Source organism: Dasypus novemcinctus, chromosome 24 (assembly GCF_030445035.2).
Source record: "Dasypus novemcinctus isolate mDasNov1 chromosome 24, mDasNov1.1.hap2, whole genome shotgun sequence".
NCBI lineage: Eukaryota > Metazoa > Chordata > Mammalia > Cingulata > Dasypodidae > Dasypus > Dasypus novemcinctus.
Genome location: NC_080696.1, coordinates 37,666,734 through 37,689,121, shown reverse-complemented (window position 1 = coordinate 37,689,121; position 22,388 = coordinate 37,666,734). Strand labels below are relative to the sequence as shown.

Sequence of the window (22,388 nt, the reverse complement as noted above, 5' to 3'; positions counted from 1 at the left end):
GGAAGTTACAGGGAGGTATTATAGTTTAACGTAAAACTTTCCCATAATGAGCATAGCCCCACCATGAAATGGGATCTGCTATACGGAGAGTATTCCCCATTGCTGGAAATGTTCAAATCAAGAATTAAAGTCACTTGTTGGAGATGATGTGGAGGGGATCAGAAAAACCCTGAGTCCCTTCTTGGTCCTGGAAATGTGCAATACTTTGGTTTATGGCCATCTACATACATCTTCAAAATTTGAGTGAACTTGGATGTCTTATTTTTCAGTGGTAGAAGGCCTCTCACTGCTGGACTTGGGAGTGTCTCCATATTCTGGAGCAGTATTTCATGAAGTAAGTGTTCTTATTTTTCTTTTCTGTATTCTAAAAATAGTTTATAGTCAACAAAGCCTAAACTCTTGTTTAGTGGAGACATTTAAAAAGGCGTGTTTTTGGAAATCATATTTAGAAATGGCTCTTTTTTAAAATGTCCTTTGAATAAGAAGGAAGTTTCACAATTGCAATGGAAATGATCCAGACTAAGATTGTAATTTTGGTAAGGAGATGAGAAGTTACCTTTTTTTTCTCTCTTTTAGGAGGTACCGGGGATTAAACCTGGGACCTTGTATATGGGAAAGAGGTGTTCAACTACTGAGGTACACCTGCTCCCTAGAAGTTACTGTTTTTAATGGTGAATAGATTGTGATAGTCCACAATCCACAAAGAGTTTATTTGCTAATATGGTTCTTTGGAACATTTTTTTTTCATCTAGCAATACAGTTTTAATATTTTAGTGAACATCCTTCTGTAGGTTTTTTTGGTGTGTGTGCTACCTTTTTTGTTTGTTTAAAGAGACTGTGGGTTTACAGAAAAATCATGCATAAAATAATAAAATACAGGGTTCCCATGCATAAAATGCAGTGTTCTATAAGCATATATTTATTTTTAAATGAGATTATACAATACTCTGTTTTACAACCTGCTTGCTTTTTGTTACTCAACAATGTCTCATATCTGTATATATATATATAAACAGAGATAGTCAGCCTTATTTATTTATTTATTTATTTATTTTTAGAAGGTACCTGGGATAGAACCCAGGACCTTGAACATGCAAAGCAGGAGCTCAACCACTGAACTATATCTGCTCCACAAGCATTTGGTATTTTAAAAGCAGTTAAAACTTTTTTTTTCTTTATTAGAGAAATTGTGAGTTTACAAAACAAACACATAAAATACAGGGTTCCCATATACCACCCCACCATCAACACCTTGCATTGGTGTAGAACATTTGTTGTATTGATGATAGCATGTTTTTGTAATTGTACTATTAATAAAATTCTATGGTTTAACTTAGAGTTTCATTATTTGTGTAGTATCGTTCCATGGATTTTGTGTATATATTTATTAGAGAAGTTGTAAACTTATAAAACAATCATGTACTATGTGCAGAATTCCCATAAACACCCCTTCACCAACACATTACATTGTTGTGGAACATTTGTTACAGAGTATGAGAGAACATCATCAGACTATTACCAATAACTATGATCTATAGCGTACATTTGGTATATTTTGTCCCTGTCCTCCTGTTGTTAACATAGTACCTTCTTTGACATTGATGCGAGAATATTACTGTTAACTGCAGTCTATAAGTTACATTAATTATATTTTTCTCATATAGCTCCATATTCTTACCACCTTGTAATAGTGACATATATATGTTCTAGTTCATAGAAATAGAGCATTCTTGTATTTGTAATATTAACCACAATCCTCATCCACCTCTGGGTTCACTATTGTTATTCAGGCCCTAGATTATTCTCTAGGATTTAAATCTATGTGTTTATTTATTCTTCATATTTAGTTAGTATTAGAAAAGAAAAAGGGTCTCAAATCAGTGACCTTCGTTCCTACCTTAAGAAACGAGAAGAGGGAAGTGGATGTGGTTCAACCAGTTGGGCATCTGCCTACTGTGTGGGAGGTCCAGGGTTCGGGTTCCTGTGCCTCCTAAAGAAGACGAGCGGATGCCCACACCCCACCCCAGCAAGAGCCAGACACCCTTACCCACCGTGATGAGAGCTAGACTCTGTACCCCGCTGCTACTGCTGCAATGACCAGATGCCTAAATAGGCAGATGCCACAGGTCAGCTGGCACCGCAGTCCATGAGCAGTTGTGGTTCAGGCTGTTGGGAATTCCCCTCCCTTGGGGGAGGTCCAGGGTTCGGTTCCCAGTGCTTCCTGCAAACAGTGAGCAGACAGAAGAGAGAACTATCTGGGGAAAGAGCAGGGGATACAATAAAAAATAAATGAAGTTTTTTAAAAAAATTTTAAACATTTAATAAAAAAACTAGGGGGACAAAGAACAAATTAAGCTAAAAGTAAGCAGAATAAAGAAAATAAAGATTTAAGTGGAAACAAATGAAATAGAAAGTAGAAGAACAATACGGAATATCATTGAAACTTTTGGGAATGGTGGATATGTTAACTATCTTGATTGTGGTGATGGTTTCTTGGGTATATATATATATGTGTGTGTGTGCGTGTCAAAACTTTTCAAATAGTACTTTTTTTTTCTATCTGGTTATGTCATTGTCTTTTTGGTGGGATGCTTTGCCAGGTGGGCATCTTGTGCCTCACTGTGCCGGTCTGGGACAGCTTTCTTCTTCTTTTTAACCAGTAGGTCCCTGGGATCGAACCCGGGTTCTCCATGTGGTAAACGGGAGATCAATTGCTTGAGCCACAGCTACTTCTCTCAAATGGTACATTTTAAATATGTGCAGTTCATTGTATGACAGTTATACTTCTATAATGTTAAAGTTAAAAAAATAATGTGATTTCATTTAGTAGTAAGTATATGTAGAAAATAAAACTGGATAGAGGGGTAAAGGGTGATTGCTTATGTGTGGCTATTTTAGATGCTGTGTTCAGGGGAGGCTTTCTGAGGATGTGAAATTTGAGTCAGATACCTAAATGATGTGAGCAAACCATATGATGGCCCTGATTTGGGAATGACCCTGGCATTTGTGAGTTGCAGAAAGATGACCAGTGTGGCTAAATCATAATGAACAAAAGAAAGGATGGTAGAGATGAGTTCTCAGAGGAATTTAGGGGCCATATTAAATAGGATTTTGTTTATACACAAGAGTTTGAGTTTCATTTTTTGTGTGATAGGAAGACACTGGAGGCTATTAAACAAGAAGTGATCAGGTTCATAGTTTACATGTTATAAATACTGGTGTGTAAACTGTGTGGGAAATTAACTCTAGGGACAAGAGAGGAAGCAGGGAGAATGATTAGGATGCTGTTGCAATAATCTAAGTAGGATCAGGTGGTTTGGAACCAGGGCAGTAGTAATAAAGATTGTGAAAAGTGATTAGATTCAAGTTATATTTTTAGAGGTCAACTTGTTTATAGGCATCAAGGCAGAAGAAGATTCAAGGATAACAGGTTTTGGGTCCAAGCAACTGAGTGAATGGTAGCGTTATTTATTGAGATGAGGAATAAAAAGGAAGAGCAGATTTTATGAGGATCAGAAATCAGGAGTTCATATTTCACCATGTTAAGTTTGAAATGCTTTTGGAGATGTTGGAGGCAATTGGCTTTACAAATGTGAAACTCAGGAGGAGAGGTCCAGGCTAGAAGTATAAACATGGAATCTGTCAGCCCATAGATGGTATTTAAAGCCATGGGGGTAGATGTGATCACCTAGTGTGTTAGCTAGCCTACAAGATGGCCCCCAAAGATTCCTACTTCCTGGTATTCACACTCCTGGATAGTCCCCTCCCACATTGTACCAGCAATAGAATGTGGCAGAAATGAATACATGTCAATTCCTAGATTAGGTTATAGTGGCTTCCATCTTAGACTCTGTCTATCTTGGATCACTTGCTTTGGGGGAAACCATGTCATGAGTAGCCTTTGGAGAGGCCTATGTGGTGAGGAAATGAGTCTTTCAGCCAAAATTAAGTGAACACTCAAGCCCTTTCATAGACTGCAGCCTTCTGCCAACAGCTTGACTGTAACCTTGTGAGAGTTCCTGAGCCAGAACCATCCATCTAAGCCGTTCCTGGGTTCCTGAGTCTTAGCAACTGTGTGAGATAATAAATGATTGTTGCTTAAGCTGCTAAATTATGGGATAATTTGCTATATAGAAATAGATCATCAATACATCTAGAGGATAGATTTAGATAAAGGAGAGTATTGAGACCTGGGGCACTAGAATATTTGAGGTTGGAAATGAGAAGAGGAGCTAGCAAATAAAGCTGAGGAGGAGGAAAATCAGAAGACTGTAGTGTGTGGAAGCCAAATGAAACTCCTTCAAGGCAGTGTAAAAAAAAAACTGTCAGGGAGCAGATGTGGTTCAATCCTGCTTCCCATGTATGAGGTCTTGGGTTCAATCCCAGGTACCTCTTAAAAAGACAAAACAAAACATGTCAAATGCTGCTACAGTGTTGGGAAAATTAAAACTGAAGATTGATGATATGATTTGCCAAAATTGAGATCTTTGGAGACTTATATATGTAAGTATTAAGAGACTTATTATAGGAATTGGCTTACACAACCATTAGTATTGGCAAGTCTAAATTCTGTAGAGAAGGCCACAAATTGGACCCTCGATGGTGATGTTGAATTCACCAGGAGAAGCCACAGGTTGGGAACTCTGATGAAGGTAATGATGAATTTCCCAGAAGAAGTTGGCTAGCTGAAGTAGAGATAGGAATTCTTTCTAACTGTTGAAATCCTCTGTTCTCCTTTTTAGACCTCTAACTGATGGGATAAGGAGATTCTATCATGCTGAAGGCAATCTTCTTTGTTAATTATAGATGTAATCAGTCCTTGATGCAATCAACTGAGTAATGATTTAGATCCATCTATGAAATAACCTTCATGGTAACAATCAGGCTAGTGCTTGCTTGATTAAACAACTGGACACTATAACCTAGCCATATAACCATCATGCAAAGAAGAGATGACTTTTGAAGAGTTTTGCACCAAAGGGAGGCAAAGAAATTGTATAGTGGTTGGAGGGAAATGTCTGGTAAAGATTTTTAAAATATGGAGGCTCTGCATATTTGAGTACAAAGGAGAATAATCCTGTGGGTGGAGAAATTGATGACGATGACGTAGGTTAGAGAGAAGATAATTGAAGAAGCAGTGTCCTTAAGTAGGTGATAAGGAGTAGGATTCAGATCATAGGTAGAGGAATCAGCTTTAGACAGGAAGAAAGGAAGTTCATCCATGATTAATAAGAGAAAGGCAGAAAATACAGCTATAGAGACAACAAGTTAGTTAAATGTGTGGTGGGAAAATAAGGCGGTTCTCATTTAATTTCTTCTCTGTAAAATAAATGAGATTTTCAGCTGAAAGTGAAAAGTGGGTAGGTAATTTGAAGGTTTGAGGAAAGGAGAATGAAGTAGTCTTTTCAAAAAAGAGTATCTTGAATGAATAAATGGAAAAGCTATATCTACTCACTTAATTATCATTTAAAATATTGTTTCTATGGGAAAATATATTCTTACATACAACAAGGGACCCTGGAACACATTTTTACTTCAGTTGTGCCTATGTTTGTTTGTAAAGAGGGATAAAGGCATGGGGTAGTAATTTCTAGCTATTAGAAGCATGTTAACGTTTTATATCAGTATAAGATAACTCCTCTTGAGTTGTTACCCTTGAGGAACTCTGAATTAAGAATTGCTTCCTTCCCAACTCAGTGGGGACAACTTCAGAGTCCCCTGCTTCCTATTCCTGAATATGAATTAATATGCATGTAAGCTGGTTGTTAATGTAATTTCTTTTAGGAATAAAATTATACTAGACCAAATGAAAAGAACACTTCAGAATGGAAATTTTATCATTGCTTTGCATACTTGTTTCTTTCTTAATTGTGAATGGATTTCATTATCTAGTTTCTAGGGAAAGATAATTAAAGTGGATAAGAAAAATCTGGGGAAGCGGACTTGGCCCAGCGGTTAGGGCGTCTGTCTACCATATGGGAGGTCCAAAGTTCAAACCCCGGGCCTCCTTGACCCGTGTAGAGCTGGCCCATGCACAGTGCTGATGTGCGCAAGGAGTGCCCTGCCACGCAGGGGTGTCACCTATGTAGAGGAGCCCCACGCGCAAGGAGTGCAGCCCAGCGCAAAAGAAAGTGCAGCCTGCCCAGGAATGGCGCCGCACACAGGGAAAGCTGACACAACAAGATGATGCAGCAAAAAGAAAACAGATTCCCGTGCCGCTGACAACAACAGAAGTGGACAAAAAAGACGCAGCAAATAGACACAGAGAACAGACAACTGGGGTAGGGGGAAGGGGAGAGAAATAAATAAATAAATATCTTTTAAGAAACAGAAACATCTGTACAAGCGAGAAGAAAAAAGGAATTTAGCAATTGCAGATTCGAGTTATATGAACACCTTCAACATAACATTTCTTGTTGTTTTGTTGTTGTTTAGCCAGGTATAGATAGTAAAATTGTGAGTTTATCTACAAGCAACTCCTTCTGCCCCATGCCCTGATTTGTAGTGGTCACCTAAATGAAGATGTTGCATAAAGACAAATGATATTAAGTGTAGTATATAATACTCAGTAATAATTTGGTATGTAATTTAACTACTGCATGTTAGTTCATTATAGAAACCTGCCCATTTGTTGATAGTTTTTTTTTTGGTTGTTGTTGTTGTTTGTTTTTGTTGTACCAGGAGTTGGGGATTGAACCCTGGACCTTGTATGTGGAAAGCTGACACCCAACCACTGAGCCATATCAGCTTCCCTGAGTTGGTTTCCCTGAACCTGGGACCTCCCATTTGGGAGGTAGGTGCTCAACTGCTTGAGCCACATCTGCTCCTCTGATAGACTTTTAAAGAACTATTTGTTCTGATGTTTCTGAGACCTATTTAGAACCATTTAAACTATCTGAAGCAAAACACTTTGAAAGCCAACTATTGGTAATGTAAATATCAAGTTACTACTTCTTACTAACAAGGAGAAATGAAAAAAAGAATCCTGTAGTAGATAGTTGTGAAAACTTAATGCTTTTAGAACTTTGAAAGGCAAAGTTTATGCCCTTATTTTCAAAAAGATGAAAAAATGTTCTCAGGTAGCTAAATTTGAGGTTTACTATATACTAGGGACTATGTAAAGTACTTTACTTCACTTAGTCCTCCCAACAACCCTGTGAAATAGGTCATCATTTCCATTCTATAGTTTGAGACCGTGGCTCAGAGGGGAAAACAACTTGCCCAAATCTATATATTTGGAACTCAAACATGAGTCTGACTCCAAAGCTTGATTGTTTATATCATGCTAACTTTTCTTACTAAAAAGCCTGTCAGTGACCCTTAGGAGTAATACAGGACCCATTTAAAAATTTTTTTTAGTTTTTTATTTTATCCCCCCCTTGTGTCTTTTTGCATGCTGTCTGCTCTCTCTGTCCATTTGCTGTACGTTCTTCTGTGTCTATATTTATTTTATTTCCCCTCCCCCCTTGATGCTTGCTTGCTGTCTGCTCTCTGTGTCCATTCACTGCATGCTCTTCTGTGTTTTTGCTTGTCTCCCTTTTTTGTTGCATCACCTTACTGAGTTGGCTCTCTGCGGCATGCGAGTGAGCCTGCCTTCACAAGGAGGCCACGGGACGTGAACCCAGGGCCTCCCATATGGTAGATGGGAGCCCAACTGATTAAGCCACAGCCACTTCCCTATAGGACCCATTTTTGCATGTGGTTGAGGTTTGGGGGGGCGTGCTCCTGAGTCACTAGCATGGGCTCACCAAAAGTAAGTCATGTACTTCCCTTCTGGTTCTGGTAGACTGGTGGCTTGTAGTAGACCAACCTCCTACCAAGAACAACTAACTAGAAAAGCAGGATGAAGTTTTAAAAATTCTATTTTAAGGCATTAGAAAGAACAAAGATAGCCAGGGCTTGAGGGGCCAAATCCAGAGTGAAAAAAGTGCAAAGTAACACCAACTGTCTAAGTGTATTTCCCCTTGAAGCCTTTACCAGTTTGTAAGTGGCACAGGCTGAGAGGCAGAGTAGGTGAATAGAAATTGGCTAGTAAGGTGGAAAAGTACACCAAATGTAAATATGAGCTATAGTCAGTAGTAATATTTTGACAATGCTCTTTCATACTTTGCAACAAGTGTTTTACAACAATGCAAGGTGGTGGTAGTGGGGTAATGTATGGGAATCCTGTTTGATGATATGCATGTTTGTTTTATAAGTTCAAAACTTTCACTATATACTTATTGTATGTATGAATGATATACTTTAATGTAATTTTATTTTTTAAAAAATAGAAGCAAGGGAAGTGAATTTGGCTCAACTGATAGAGTGTCCGCCTACCACACAGGAGGTCCAGGGTTCAAACCCAGGGCCTCCTGATCCGTGTAGTGAGTTGGCCCCACACGGTGCTTGTGTGCGCAAGGAGTGCCCTGCCATGCAGGGGTGTCCCACATGTAGGAGAGCCCCATGCTCAAGGAGTGTGCCCTGCAAGGAGAGCCACCCCTTACGAAAAAAGTAATGCCTCTCCTGCCCAGGAGTGGCATCGCACACACGAAGAGCTCACCCAACAAGATGATGCAACAAAAAGACACACAGATTCCCGGTGCCACTGACAAGAATCCAAGTGGACACAGAAGAACACACAGCGAATAGACACAGAGAACAGACAACGGGGCAGGGGGAGGGGGGAGAAATAAATAAATCTTTTTTTAAAAAACCACTTAATTGGTACAGAGTTTCTTTTGGAGTGATGGAAAAAATTTTGGTAGTGGATGGTAGTGATGGTAGCACAACATTGTGAATGTAACTAATACCACTGAATTGTATCTTGAGAGTGTTTCCAATTTTAACAGGAAATTTTATTTTATATATATGTTACCAGAACTTTTAGAAAAACCATAAAACTGTATATACTAAGAGTGAACCCTAGTGTAAACTATGGTTAATAGTTGGTATTGAAATTATAATATTAGTTCATCAATTATAACAAATGTGCCACATTAATACAAAATATTAGTAATAGGGGAAACTGTGTGTGTATGAGTGGAGATATATAGGAACTCTGTACTTTCTGCATATTTCTGTAGACCTATAACTGCTCCAATAAAAAATAAAAAATAAACTGACAATTCAACAACAACGAAAAAACAGCTTAGTTTAAAATGAGCAAAGGACTTTGTTTTAGTTTCCTGGTTGTTAAAACAAGTACCATATAATGGGTTGGCTTAACTACAGGAATTTATTGGCTCACAGTTTCAGAGGCTAGAAGGCTTGCTTCCTCCCGGGGTTATCTTCTGACTGGCCAACAATCTTTGAGGTTACTTGGCTTTTTCATCACATGGCAATGCACATGGCAGTATCTCCTTTCTCTTCCAGTTTCTGTTGACTTCCACTTTCTAGCTGCTCCCTGTGGCTTCCTTTCCTTCTGTATCCCATTTCCTTTGCTTATTAGGACTTCAGCCATATTGGTTTAAGGCCCACCCTCATTCACTTTGGGCACACCTTAACTAATAACATCTTCCAAGGTCCTATTTACAAATGGGTGCCTTTTGTGGGGGATATAATTTAATCCCCAAGAGAACTGAATAGACATTTCTTCAAATGAGATATATAAGTGGCCAATAAGTACATGAAAAGATGTTCAACATCATTAGCCATCAGGGATATACAAATCAAAATTGCTCTGAGATACTATATCACACCCACTAGAATGGCTGTTATTTTAAAAAAAGAAAATAACAAGTATTAGTGAGGCTCTGAAAAAATTGGAACTCTTGTGCATTGCTTGCAGGAATGTAAAATAGTGTAGCTGCTGTGGAAATGGTTTGCTAGTTCCTTAAAAAGCTAAACACAGAATTACCCTATGATCCAGCTATCCCACTTCTAGGTATATACCCCAAAGAATTGAAAACAGGGACTAGAACAGGTATTAATATTTGTACACCGTTATTCATAGCAGAATTATTCATAATTGCCAAGAAGTGGAAGCAACCCAAGTGTCCCATCAACACATGAATGGATAAACAAAATGTGGTGTATTTTGCATATTTTTTTTGAATATTATGCATGGTACTACATGGATGAACCTTGAATACATCATCTTGAGTAAAATAAGCCATATACAAAAGGACAAATACTGTTTATCACCTCGCTTACATGAAATAAGCGGAGTATGCTGATTCATAAAGTCAAAACTAGAATATAGGTTACCAGAGTCCAGGTTGGGGAGAGGAATGGTATGAAGTTTCTTTTTGGGGTGATGCTAAAGTTTTCATAATGGATGAGGGTGATGAAATTACAACTTTGTTAATGTAATTAACAACACTGAATTTTGTATTTGAAAAGGGATAACAAATGAAATTTGGGGTTTTCAAGTTACCGCACATATGCAAAAAGAGAGAACTGTTCAACATAAAGAGTGAATCTCAATATAATGTAAACAGTGGGCTTAAGTTAATAGCATAATTATAATAATATTGTTTCATCAGTTGTTAAAAAGTTAATAATAGGGAAAACCATGTGTGTGAATTGAGGGTGTAGCAGTTTGATATGGTTATTAATTCCAAAACTAGATGTTGGATTATGTTTGTAATCTGATCTGTACCTGGGCCTGATGGAGGGGCTTTAATTGGGCCACGTCATTAGGGTATTGAGTCTGTGCACTTTGGTGGGTGGGAATTCACAGATAAAAGGCATGGCAAAGGACAGAGTTGCAGGTTTTTGAAGTTGGGAGTTTTGATGTTGGAGTTTGATGCTGAAGTCTTAAGCTGGAGCCCCAGGGAAAGAGACAGAGTCATTCGCCTGATAGTCTACAGCTGATTTTGTGGAGAGAGGCAAAGCCTAGAGAGCCTTATAGTCTACAGTTGACCTTGTGGAGGAACCAGAGGAGCTGAGCCCAGAGAAACCCAGAAAGCCTGAACCCTCACAGACATCAACAGCCGTCTTGCTCCAACATGTGGAAATAGACTTTGGTGAGGAAAGTAACTAATGCTTTATGGCCTGGAAACTGTAACCTCCTACTCCAAATAAACACTCTTTATAATACCCAGCAGATTTCTGGTGTTTTGCATCCGCATCCCCTTTTGGCTGAATAATACAGAGGGTATATGGGAACTCTGTATTTTCTGTATGATTTTTCTGTAAACCTGTAACTGCTTTATTTTTTAAAAAAATTCCTACAGAGGAAAACAAGAAAGGAGAGAACATTGCAAAGAGCAAATTGGACAATTAGAAAGGTAATAGTAAGATGGTAAACATAAACATAAATATATAAGTAATGACATTAAATATAAATGGATTGACAATCCAACTAAAAGATAATGATTATCCAACTAAAAGACAATGGATTTAAAAAAAAATGATTATGTATATTTCAACCCAACTTTGAAGGGCATGGGTTGGGGGAGCCATAAGACCAAAGGATATGTTAAACAAATAGTTAGATAAGAGCTTTATTGTCTATTTAAGAATAGGAGAGACTTTGATGGCAGCTGATCGAAGTATGAATGAAGTTAGCACTCGGCAAAGAAGTGAGGAGAGGAGGGGTGCTATGAGGGGTTCTCATAGGACAAAGACATTCCATAGGGTATGAGAACAGTTTCTGCAAAAGTTACATGAGGTATACAAATGTCGTGTTTGGCGATGTTATCATAGGGAGGGAGTATACAGCCTTGAGGGGATTAAAGTTTACAGGACCATTTGTACATTCTTTCCTTCAGGGAGGTTTGTTACCTTTTAAATAGTAAGTGTCCAGGTTAGGCTGGGCTGCTACATGCTTCAGAATGTATTTCATTTGGGGCTGGGGTGGGGTGGGGAGAGGTGGGGGGAGGGAGCATCCCAATCTCTGGGCTCCCACAATGTAGCAATAAAATTGATTTGTTAAAAAACCAAAAACAATTATATGCCTTCAAGAAGCACACCTTACACTTAAGAATACAAAAAAGTAGTAAAATGATGGGAAAAGATATATTATGCAAACATTAACCAAAGAAGCTGATACTAATATTAGATTATGTAAACTTTAAGCAAGAAACATTACTAAAGATAAAGGATTATTTTATAATGATAAAAAGATCAATATATCCCCAAAATATAGTATTTCTACATATAAATGTACCTAACTATATGTAGCTTAATGATGTAGAGGTCAAATTTTGACATATTTTAAAGGAGAAATAGACAAATCCAGTCATAGAGATTCTTACCATACCTCTCTCAGTCACTGATAGAACAGACCAAAAAATAAGTAAGGATATAGAAAATTTGAAGAAATCATTAACAGAATTAACCTAAATGTTATATATAGAATGCTGCACTTATAAATGTTAGTATGCATGGAATATTGTACATACATAGACCATAAAGCAAGTCACACCACGTTTTAATTATTGAAATCATATATAGAGTATCTTTTCTTTACACAGTAAAGTTAAGATAGAAGCCAATTATAAAAATATTAAAAGAACCCCCCCCTAATATTTGGAAATTAAACATTGTACATTTTTAGGTAGCCCATTAGTTAAAGTAGAAATCTTGGTAGAAAACAGAATGTATTTTGACCTGAATGATAATGAAAAAACAAGATATGAAAACTTGTATAGTGCAGCTAAAGCCATACTCAGGGAGAAATTTATTGCCTTAAATGCATATATTAGACAAGAAGAAAGCCTGAAAATCAGTGATTTAGGAGTCATTAGGAAAAAATAAAACATATTAAACCCAGAAAACGTAGAAGGAAGAACACAGTAAAGTTCAGAAATTAATGAAATAGAAAAAAAAGTAGAATAGAATAAATTAGCAAAGCCAATGTTGGCTCTTTGGAAAGACTAATAAAATTGAGAAAGCTCTCGCAAACATTGTCAAGATAAAAAAGAGAATGTACAATTTACCAGTATCAGGAAAGAAAAAGGAGATCACTATAGATCCTACAGACAATAGAAAATAAGATATCATGAGCAACCTTATGCCAGTGCGTTTGAACATTTAAGTGAAATGGACAAATTCCTAGAAAAATAGAACTCACCTAAACTGACAAAATATATCAAACCTGAATAGTGCTTTATCTGAAAAAGAAATTGAATCTGTTATTACAAATCTTCTCTCAGAGAAACCCCGGGTGGCGGGGCAGGGAAGAAATCCCAAGTCCTGATAACTTCACAGTGAATTTTCTCAAAAATTTAAGGAAGGAATACTACTAATCTTATACAAACTCCTCAGAGAACAGAATAATGGAAAACATTTCCCATTTCAGTTTGTAAAGTTCAATGATCTTGTTCCCTATGGTGGTTGCCTGGCTATTATAAATGTCTTTAAACTAAAGTTCACCTCATAACTCTAGTGTGTTAACAGTTCCTCAAAAGATACTTAACGTAAGTCTGGTTTTGTTTACACCCTTTAGTCAATTCAGCAAATAGTCCCAGTGGCACAAAATGATCCAGTGATACTAAATTTTTCTCCCTTATATGTACACTGGTGACCTAGCATAGAATAGTATTCTAGGAAAGAAAGAGATGTTTGTTGACAGAATAGCTTTTTTTAACCCTCCACTCTAGAAATTGACAATATTAATGATTAACATAATGTATTTTTTGTTTTTCTTTCTGCAGACTCCATTAATAATATATCTCTTTCACTTCTTGATTGACTATGCTGAATTGGTATTTATGGTAAGTAATTTCTACATAAAATCTTTATGTATATATATTTAACTTTGCAGTTTTTTGTTGTCTTGTTTTTAATGAAAAATCTTTTTCGAGGTTTTAAAAGAAAATAAAACTTACTTTAATTTGAATTATTGAAACTGGGCCAATTTATGGAAGTATAAGGAATAGTTTCTGACACGTGATCATTTCCAGTTCCTTATTCTTTGTAAAATTTATTTTCTCAACTATGGAGTCTTGAATTTTCTAGCTCCAAGAGTCTATGACGGGCTTTAATTGTGGTACCAGTGTGGAAAGCTTCCTGATTCCTTAGCATTCTTCAAAGTCATTATGGAATAGGACTTAGGCCTCATGAGACTTCAGAGACAAGAACCTCTGAAATTGAGCTAACAGAGCTGTGTTTTGAGAAACATAGTAATATGAAACACTTGCTGAGTGTAAGGTCAAGAAATCCCTAGGAGGGAAGTGGATATGGCTCAACTGATGGAGTGTCCACCTACCATATAGGAGGTCCAGTGTTCAAAACAAGGAGTGCCATGCCATGTAGGGGTGTCCCCCGTGTAGGGGATCCCCATGCACAAGGAGTGTGCCCTGCAAGGAGAGGTGCCCCATGCAAAAAAATAGTGCAGCCTGCCCAGGAGTGGCACCACGTACATGGAGAGCTGACGCAGCAAGATGGCACAACAAAAAGAGACATAGATTCCTGGTGCCACTGACAAGAATGCAAGTGGACACAGAAGAACACACAGTGAATGGACACAGAAAGCAGACAGCGGGGCAGGCGCGGGAAGGGGAGAGAAATAAATAAAAAATAAATCTTAAAAAAAAAAAAAGAAATCCCTAGGAGGTCCACTTTAATAATTACAGTGGCTACTATTTACTGAGTACTTACCTATATGCTAAAAAACAGTGGCTATTATTATCATTTTACCGAAAATATAAGAAACTTGCAGTTCTAGAGCAGATGTAGGAGACCAGGCTGAAGTGGGTTTAGATGGGCCCTAATCCCAAGGGTTTCCCAGTTAAAGCTATGCCAGGGCCTCTCTGAATGGGCCTTATCTTTTGATAGTCAAAGGTGCATGGGTATGACGGTGGAGGATCTGCCTGACTTTATAAGAGTTTTTTACTGGGTCATTCTTCTCTATCCAAAAACTCCAGGCTCTGCTAGCATTAACTTACTTATTATTTCTCTTTCTCTTGACAGATAACTGATGCACTCACTGCTGTTGCCCTGTATTTTTCAATCCAGGACTTCAATAAAGTTGTGGTAAGTAGTCAGAGGATGAGCCAAAGCTGGTAGAATTTGTTAGGCTGCTGGTCTATATTATTTCAAAGAATCAGAGGTCATTTATTTCAAGATCCAACTGTTTTAAATGCTAAGAAGTGGGGGTGAAGCTTCTGGCCTGTTCAGGCAGCCCTGGAATGACCAAAGCCAAACCCACAAGACAACTTTACTAATAGATACAGAAAGGTCAGATTAATCTATGTAGTTTATTAATAGCTTATTATCCACATGCCTATTCTGGTTCAGGCTTTCTGGAATAATCTGACTTGAACTACAGTTATATTAATGAGGACCCTTAAAAATCTTCCATTCCTTTGACCAGTTTTTCTTTTCAAAGGAAATAGAACTTTTAACTTCCTGTGTTATGCCTATCCCAGTGAAAATTGGGTTCCCAATATAGTTTGCTTTTTGCAGAAAGCAAATTTAATTGGAAAATATGGCATGTATTAAGTACCTATTGAAAGAACTGTTAATACACTAGAGGTATTGATATAAACTTTAGTCATAATCCATATGTAATAGTCGAGGAATTGAATAGTGGGGCCATTCTTATTTTCTGGATTCTGAGAGAATTAACAGATTAACCATGCTTACTATCCTTGTAAGAGACTAAAATTAAACATGCTTACTATTCATGTTATTTTTAAAAATTGGCACCAGTTCTTTTGATTGGCAGGGAGCCATTGTGAGAATTTCAGCCAGGGTGAGAGAATGCTGCATCCCTTGGTATTATCAGTTCATGGTTCATTTTCATTTCTTTTACCAAGTAATAGAACCAGAAGTAGCAGTCTGCCTTTCTGTGATACTGGTCACTGGTAACAAAACCAGTGAATTCTGGAGTTTTAAATCTCAAAGAGATTTTTAAAATATCTAAATTTTGGATTTCTAACTTAGGGTCCATTTAGAGTTAAGGGGTCTGTGAAACCCTTGAAATTATATGTAAAAATGTATGTGTATGTACATATGTCATTTTTTCTAAGTAGAAAGTCCATAGGTCTTATTAGGTGCTCAAAGGGGTTCTTGGATTTTCTCTAAAGGACTAAGAACTACATTTTTGAGATTTAGTATCAATAAGACCGTGGAGTGTACATCTTAAATGAATGGAACATAATTTGAAAAATTTTAGGGACTAAGGTGAAATGCTTTAGCAGGATTCTCTTGAATCCCAGAGAAGAAATAATGGAGCATGAGATTCTTAAGCTGAGGAATTCAGAGATAAATTGATGATGGTTATTTTCTTCTCTAAGATTGTGCATGTAGACCACTGTCTTTGTTTTTTTGAAGATATTTGCTAAAATAGTTAGGGTTGAAATGTCATGATATCTGCAACTTATTTTCAGATGAATGTACTTGTGTGTATGTGTGTGTAAGAGATAAAGGATATGTGGCAAAATATTGAACAATTGGTAGATCTAGGAATGGGTGTTTATTGGCCTATTCTTGCAACTTATCTGTAGTTTGAAATATTTCAGTATGAAACACTGGAGAAAAACAATCTTGTCTATATACATGAATATATATATGATTATCCAAGGAAGGGTTAGTAGCATTCATTTAAACACAAAATCAAAAAGTGGAAAAAAATATACAGAAAGAAAAAAATATATATATAGAAAGAAAAAATTTTTTAAAAAGCACACAATCAGCTAGATTTTCTCAACTAAAATGTAAAAGAGAAATATGTTCTAATGAAAGTCAGTTAAAATGCTAACATCGTATTTATTCCTATGTATTTTTTACTATTCAACTGTTATAAAGGCACCACATATACACCCCCAATTAAAACAGTTTTTAATTGGAGGGGGGAAAAGCTTGAGGGAAAGTAATGAAACTAGGTTTCAGTTGGTTTCCTAACAAAGTTAGGCTTCAGTGGCAATAGGAGAGATAACTTGAATTTAGACCAGTAATTATTTGTTGTTGTTGTTTGTTTGTTTTTGTTTTTAATATATTTCTATTAAAGAAGTTGTGAATTTACAAAATAATCAGGCACATGTGTGAAACTCCCATACAACATCCCTTCACCAACACATCACACTGTTGTGGAACATTTGTTACAGATTATGAGAAACTGTCAGACTATTACCATTAAATATGGCCCATAGCATACATTTGGCGTATTTTCTCTATACCCCCCTATTATTAACACAGTACATCTTTGGCGTTGATGCAGAGATATTACAGTATTCCTGTTTTCTATAGCCAATAGGTTACATTAATTGTATTTTTCCCATGCTTCTCCACATTCCCGCCACCCTATAATAGACGTATATCTGTTCTAGTTCACAGAAGGACATTCTTATATTTGTGCGATTAATCACAGTTCTCATCTACCTCTGGGTTCACTGTAATATTCAGTCCCTAGATTATTCTCTAGCTTTCTTTCAATTGACATTTATATCCCTAGACTACCCTTTTCAACCACAATCCCATTTATAAACCAGCTGCTACTCACTATAATGTGTTACCATCAACTCTAATCCATTTCCACACTTTTACAGTCAAGTTAATTAAAACTTCTACATGCATTAAGCATCAGTACTCCTTCACAGCCCTCCTTCTATCTCCTAATAGCCTATACTCTAGATTTTAACTCCATGCATTTATTCTTTGTATTTAATTCATATTATTGAGACATGCGATATTTGTCCTTTTGTGTCTGACTTATTTCACTTAGCGTAATGTCTTCAAGATTCATCCATGTTATCATATGTGTCCCTATTTCTTCTTTTTTTTAAAAAGATTTATTTCTCTCCCCCCCTCCCCCATTGTATGTTCTCTGTGTCTGTTTGCTGCATCTTCTTCTTTGTCCACTTCTGTTGTTGTCAGCAGCACAGGAATCTGTGTTTCTTTTTGTTGCATCATCTTGTTGTCAGCTCTCCATGTGGGCGGTACCATTCTTGGGCAGGCTGCACTTTCTTTCGCGCTGGGTGGCTCTCCTTACGGGGCGCACTCCTTGCGTGTGGGTCTCCCCTATGCGGGGATACCCCTGCATGGCACGGCACTCCTTGCGCGCATCAGCATTGCACTGCGCGTGAGCCAGCTCCACATGGGTCAGGGAGGCCCGGGGTTTGCACCGCGGACCTCCCATGTGGTAGACGGACGCCCTAACCACTGGGCCAAGTCCGCTTCCCTCATTTCTTCTTATTGCAGCATAGTATTCCATAGAATGTGTATACCACGTTTTGTTTATCCATTCATCGGTTGATGGACACTTGGGTTGTTTCCATCTTTTGGCAATTGTGAATAACACCACAGTCAACATCAGTGTGCAGATGTTTGTGTCACAGTTTTCAGTTCCTCTGAATATATTCCTCGTAGAGGAATAATTGTCTTCCACGGAGGCTGTAGTATTTTACAATCCCATCAACAGTGAAGGAGTATTCCTGTTTCTCCACATTCTCTCCAGCTTTTATTGTTTTCTGTTTTTTTTCAAATAGTGGTCATTCTATGCAATGTGAGATGGTATCTCATTTTTGTTTTGATTTGTATTTCCCTAATTGCCAGTGATATTGAGCATTTTTTCACATGCTTTTTGGCCCCAATAGTTTTATTTTTAATTTTTTTTAAAGCCCAGTAGTTTTAATTCATTCATGTTAGTCATTTCTGAGTTTATGTAGAAAGTTATAATAGAGATTTTTAATTTTTTTCTTTGTGTGATTTAAAGAGGGAGAAACTCAAATGGGCTGTTGCTAAATACCCGGGTTTTTTTAGCATACCAAAACATTCTGTTATCATCAAGACTGAATTGTCATATGGAATATTTTTATTTCTCCGTCCTCAGAGTTCAGCCAATTAGGTTCTTCGTCAGAATAAGGGTTTTATTTATGCTGTGTCAAAAATTAGCTTGTTCCAAGTGGCAGATTTTGATGATATGACTGTTGATTAGGATAGAATATCAGCACATGTCTTTCTCTAAATCTTTGTCAGAATGGGCCCATATCTTATAGCCTGGAAGCATATCTTGCTGGGATTTGTTGGTAATGAATGTGAATGCTGTCAATTGTGACCAGTTGATTAACATGTCACTTTGCATCTACTTTACTTGACAAAAGCTGTGGTCATCTAGGGTATGTGATTCATTCTACCCTCTGTTGATCTCATACTTTCTATTTGGAACTCAGAATCTGCTTTAGAAAGTTGCAGGTGGTGTGATAGAGAATGGTTAAAAAAAATCTTGTATCCCCTTGTTGTAACTAGAGGGTTGTAAATTTGGAGATAGGCTGCAGAATTTGGAATGTCCTGCAGCTGAAGATTGGAGAGCAGGTGAGAGTGAAGTCTCCCCCTCCCTACCATGGTTTTCTGGGATGCACTTCGGTGTAGACACAGCTTTAGTGATTAGAAAAAGCTCTTTATTTGAAGTAGGGGGTTTATGTACTTTCAAAGTCAAATCTTTTAAGGGACAAAGAAAGGACTGCATGGGGGAGTGTGGAGAAAGGAAGGAAGACTGCCCTGGAGACTTTTTTAATTCAAAATTTTCTATTGAATTGTCCTAAGAATTCTAGCTAGAGCGATTCGGCAAGATAAAGAAATAAAAGGCACCCAGATAGGAAAGTAGGTAGTAAAACTTTCACTATTTGCTGATGATATGATCCTATATCTAGAAAATCCTGAAAAATCCACAGCAAAACTACTGGAACTAATAGATAAGTTCAGCAAAGTGGGGGGATACAAGATTAATATGCAAAAATCAGTATTGTTTCTATACACCACTAATGAGCAATCTAAGGAGGAAGTCAGAAAAAATTTCTGTTTATAATAGCAACTAAAAGAATCAGATATTTAGGATTAAAATTAACCAAGGACATAAAAGACCTGTATTCAGAAAACTGCAAAACATTGCGAAAAGAAACCAAAGAAGACCTAAATAAATTGAAGGACATTCAGTGTTCATGGATTGGAAGACTTTTATCATTAAGATGTCAGTTCTACCCAAACTGATTTACAGATTGGACACAATCATAATAAAAATCCCCATAGCCTATTTTGTAGAAATTGAAAAGCCAATTACCAAATGTATTTGGAAGGGCAAGGGAACCCCCAAAAAACAAAAGTATCTTTAAAAAGAAGAACAAATTTGGAGGACTCTAACTTCCTGACTTTAAAGTATATTATTAAGCTACATATTATTTAGTGGTCAAATCAACATGGTACTGGCATAAAGGTAGACATTGGCCAATGGAACCGAATCAAGAACTCAAAAATAGACCTTCACATCTACAATCAAGTGATTTTTGACAAGGCTGTCAAGCCCACTCAGCTGGGCCAAAACAGTCTATTCAACAAATGGTGCTGCGGAAACGGGATATCCATATCCAAAAGAAAGAAAGAGGACCCCTATCTCACAACTTATACAAAAATTAACTCGAAATACATCAAAGACCTAAATATAAAAGCTAGAACCATAAAACTCCCAGAAGAAAATATAGGGAAACATCTTCAAGATTTTGTGGATGATGGTACTTTTAAACCTTACACTCAAAGCACAAGCAAGGAAAGAAAAAATTGATAAAGAGGACCTCCTCAAAATTAAACACTCACTTTTGTTTTTTAAAAGACTTTGTCAAGAATGTAAAAATGCAGCCTACTCAATGGGAGAAAATATTTAGAAACTGCATATCTGATAAGGTTTGATATCCATGTTATATAAAGAGATCATACAACTCAATGATAAAAAGACTCCTAATTAAAAAATGGGCAAAGACTTGAATATACATTTCTCCAAACAAGAAATACAAATGACCAAAAAAACACATGAAAAAAAATGTTCAGCATCACTAGCTATTAGGGAAATGCATATCAAAGCTACAATGAGATACCATGTCATACCTCATAGAATGGCCATTATTTAAAAAAAAGGAAACAGAAAACAAGAATGCTAGAGAGGATGTGGAGAAACAGGAACACTTCTTCACTGTTGGTGGGAATGTAGAATGGTGCATCCTCTGTGGAAGCAGTTTGGCAGTACCTCAAGGTAAGTGTAGAACTGCCATATGATCCAGCAGTCCTGTTGCTAGGAATATATTCAGAAGAACTGAAAGCAAGGACATGAACAGACATTTGTACACCAATGTTCATAGCAGCATTATTCATGGTTGCTGAAATATGGAACCAGCCCAGGTGTCCTTCAACCAATGAATGGATAAACAAAATGTGGTATATACATGCAATAAAATACTATTTAGCTCTAAGAAGAAATGAAATTGGGATGCATATGACAACATGGATGAACCTTGAGGTTGTTATGTTAAGTGAAACAAGCCAGACACAAAAGGACAAATATTGTAGGATCTCACTTATATGAACTAAATATTATGAGTAAACTCATGACTGTAAATTCTAGAGTATATATGTTACCAGGAAATAGAACATTGTGGGAATGGGAGCTGATGTTTAATGTATGTAGCATTTTAAATAAGATTTATTATAGAAGTATGGAAATGAATAGAGTCGATGGTAACAGATTATAGTCAATATAACTAAAACTATTGATTTATAAATGAGATTGTGGCTGAAAAGGGTAGTCTGTGGACATAAATGTCAATTGAAAGGAAACTAGGGACAAATCTAGGGAATGTATAACAGTGATTTTGACAGTGGATTAAGATTATGGTTAGTAGTATAAACAATAAGAATGTTCTTTTGCAAAGTGTTAAGAATATGGCGATACGTAGGAAAATTACAACTAATGTAACTTATGGATGATAGTTACTGTAATATAATATTTTTGCAGCAGTGGCAAAGAAGATATTATATCATATCTAAGGACAACAATAGGAGGAATAAGGGGGTATGGGATTTTTTCTTTTGGAGTAATGAAATTATTCCAAAATTGACTGAGATGATGACAGCATGCTCTGTGATGAAAATGAGAGCCACTGAGTATACAGTCTGAATGGATTGTATAAACCATGGGACTGTATAACACAGTGAATCCAGTGGTAGAGGATGGACTGTATATTAATAATTGGGTGGATTGGGGGGAAAATACACCAAATGTAAGATATGGGCTATAGTTAGTATTGATATTTTGACGATGCTCTTTCATAGTTTGTAACTAATGTTACACAACGATGCAAGATGGTAGTAGGGTAGTGATGTGTGAGAGCCCTGTATATATGTGTGTATGTGTATATAATGTAAACATATATACATATATGTATATATGGGAGCTTTTACTATACACTTATTGTTCATGTGTTCATGTATAAATGATATACTTCAATAAAATTTTATTAAATTTTTTCCTATTGAAATGTAATATATAGAGAGAAAAGTGTACAAGCATCTGTGTACAACTTGATTATTGATCACAAAGCTAACACACCCATGTAACTCCTCCTCAGGGCACAGTTAACCTCTCTGACCTCTTTAAATTTCATCATTTTCAAAATTCCTGAATATAACTAGAAATATTTATCTTTGGATTTTAAATTGTACTTTCTAACTCATTTATTTTTATACTTCTA

The 22,388-nt window shown here is 36.8% G+C and overlaps 1 protein-coding gene across 1 annotated transcript in view; it reads left to right on the top strand.

The window, feature by feature from the left end:
• The window catches only part of PIGU (phosphatidylinositol glycan anchor biosynthesis class U), an 88,814-nt gene that overhangs the window by 17,666 nt on the left and 48,760 nt on the right, over window positions 1-22,388 (top strand). The window contains exons 2-4 of the mRNA XM_004454812.4: window positions 270-334; window positions 13,584-13,643; window positions 14,842-14,904. Of these exons, the coding sequence (XP_004454869.1) occupies window positions 270-334; window positions 13,584-13,643; window positions 14,842-14,904 (188 nt within the window). The remainder of the gene's footprint in view (window positions 1-269; window positions 335-13,583; window positions 13,644-14,841; window positions 14,905-22,388) is intronic.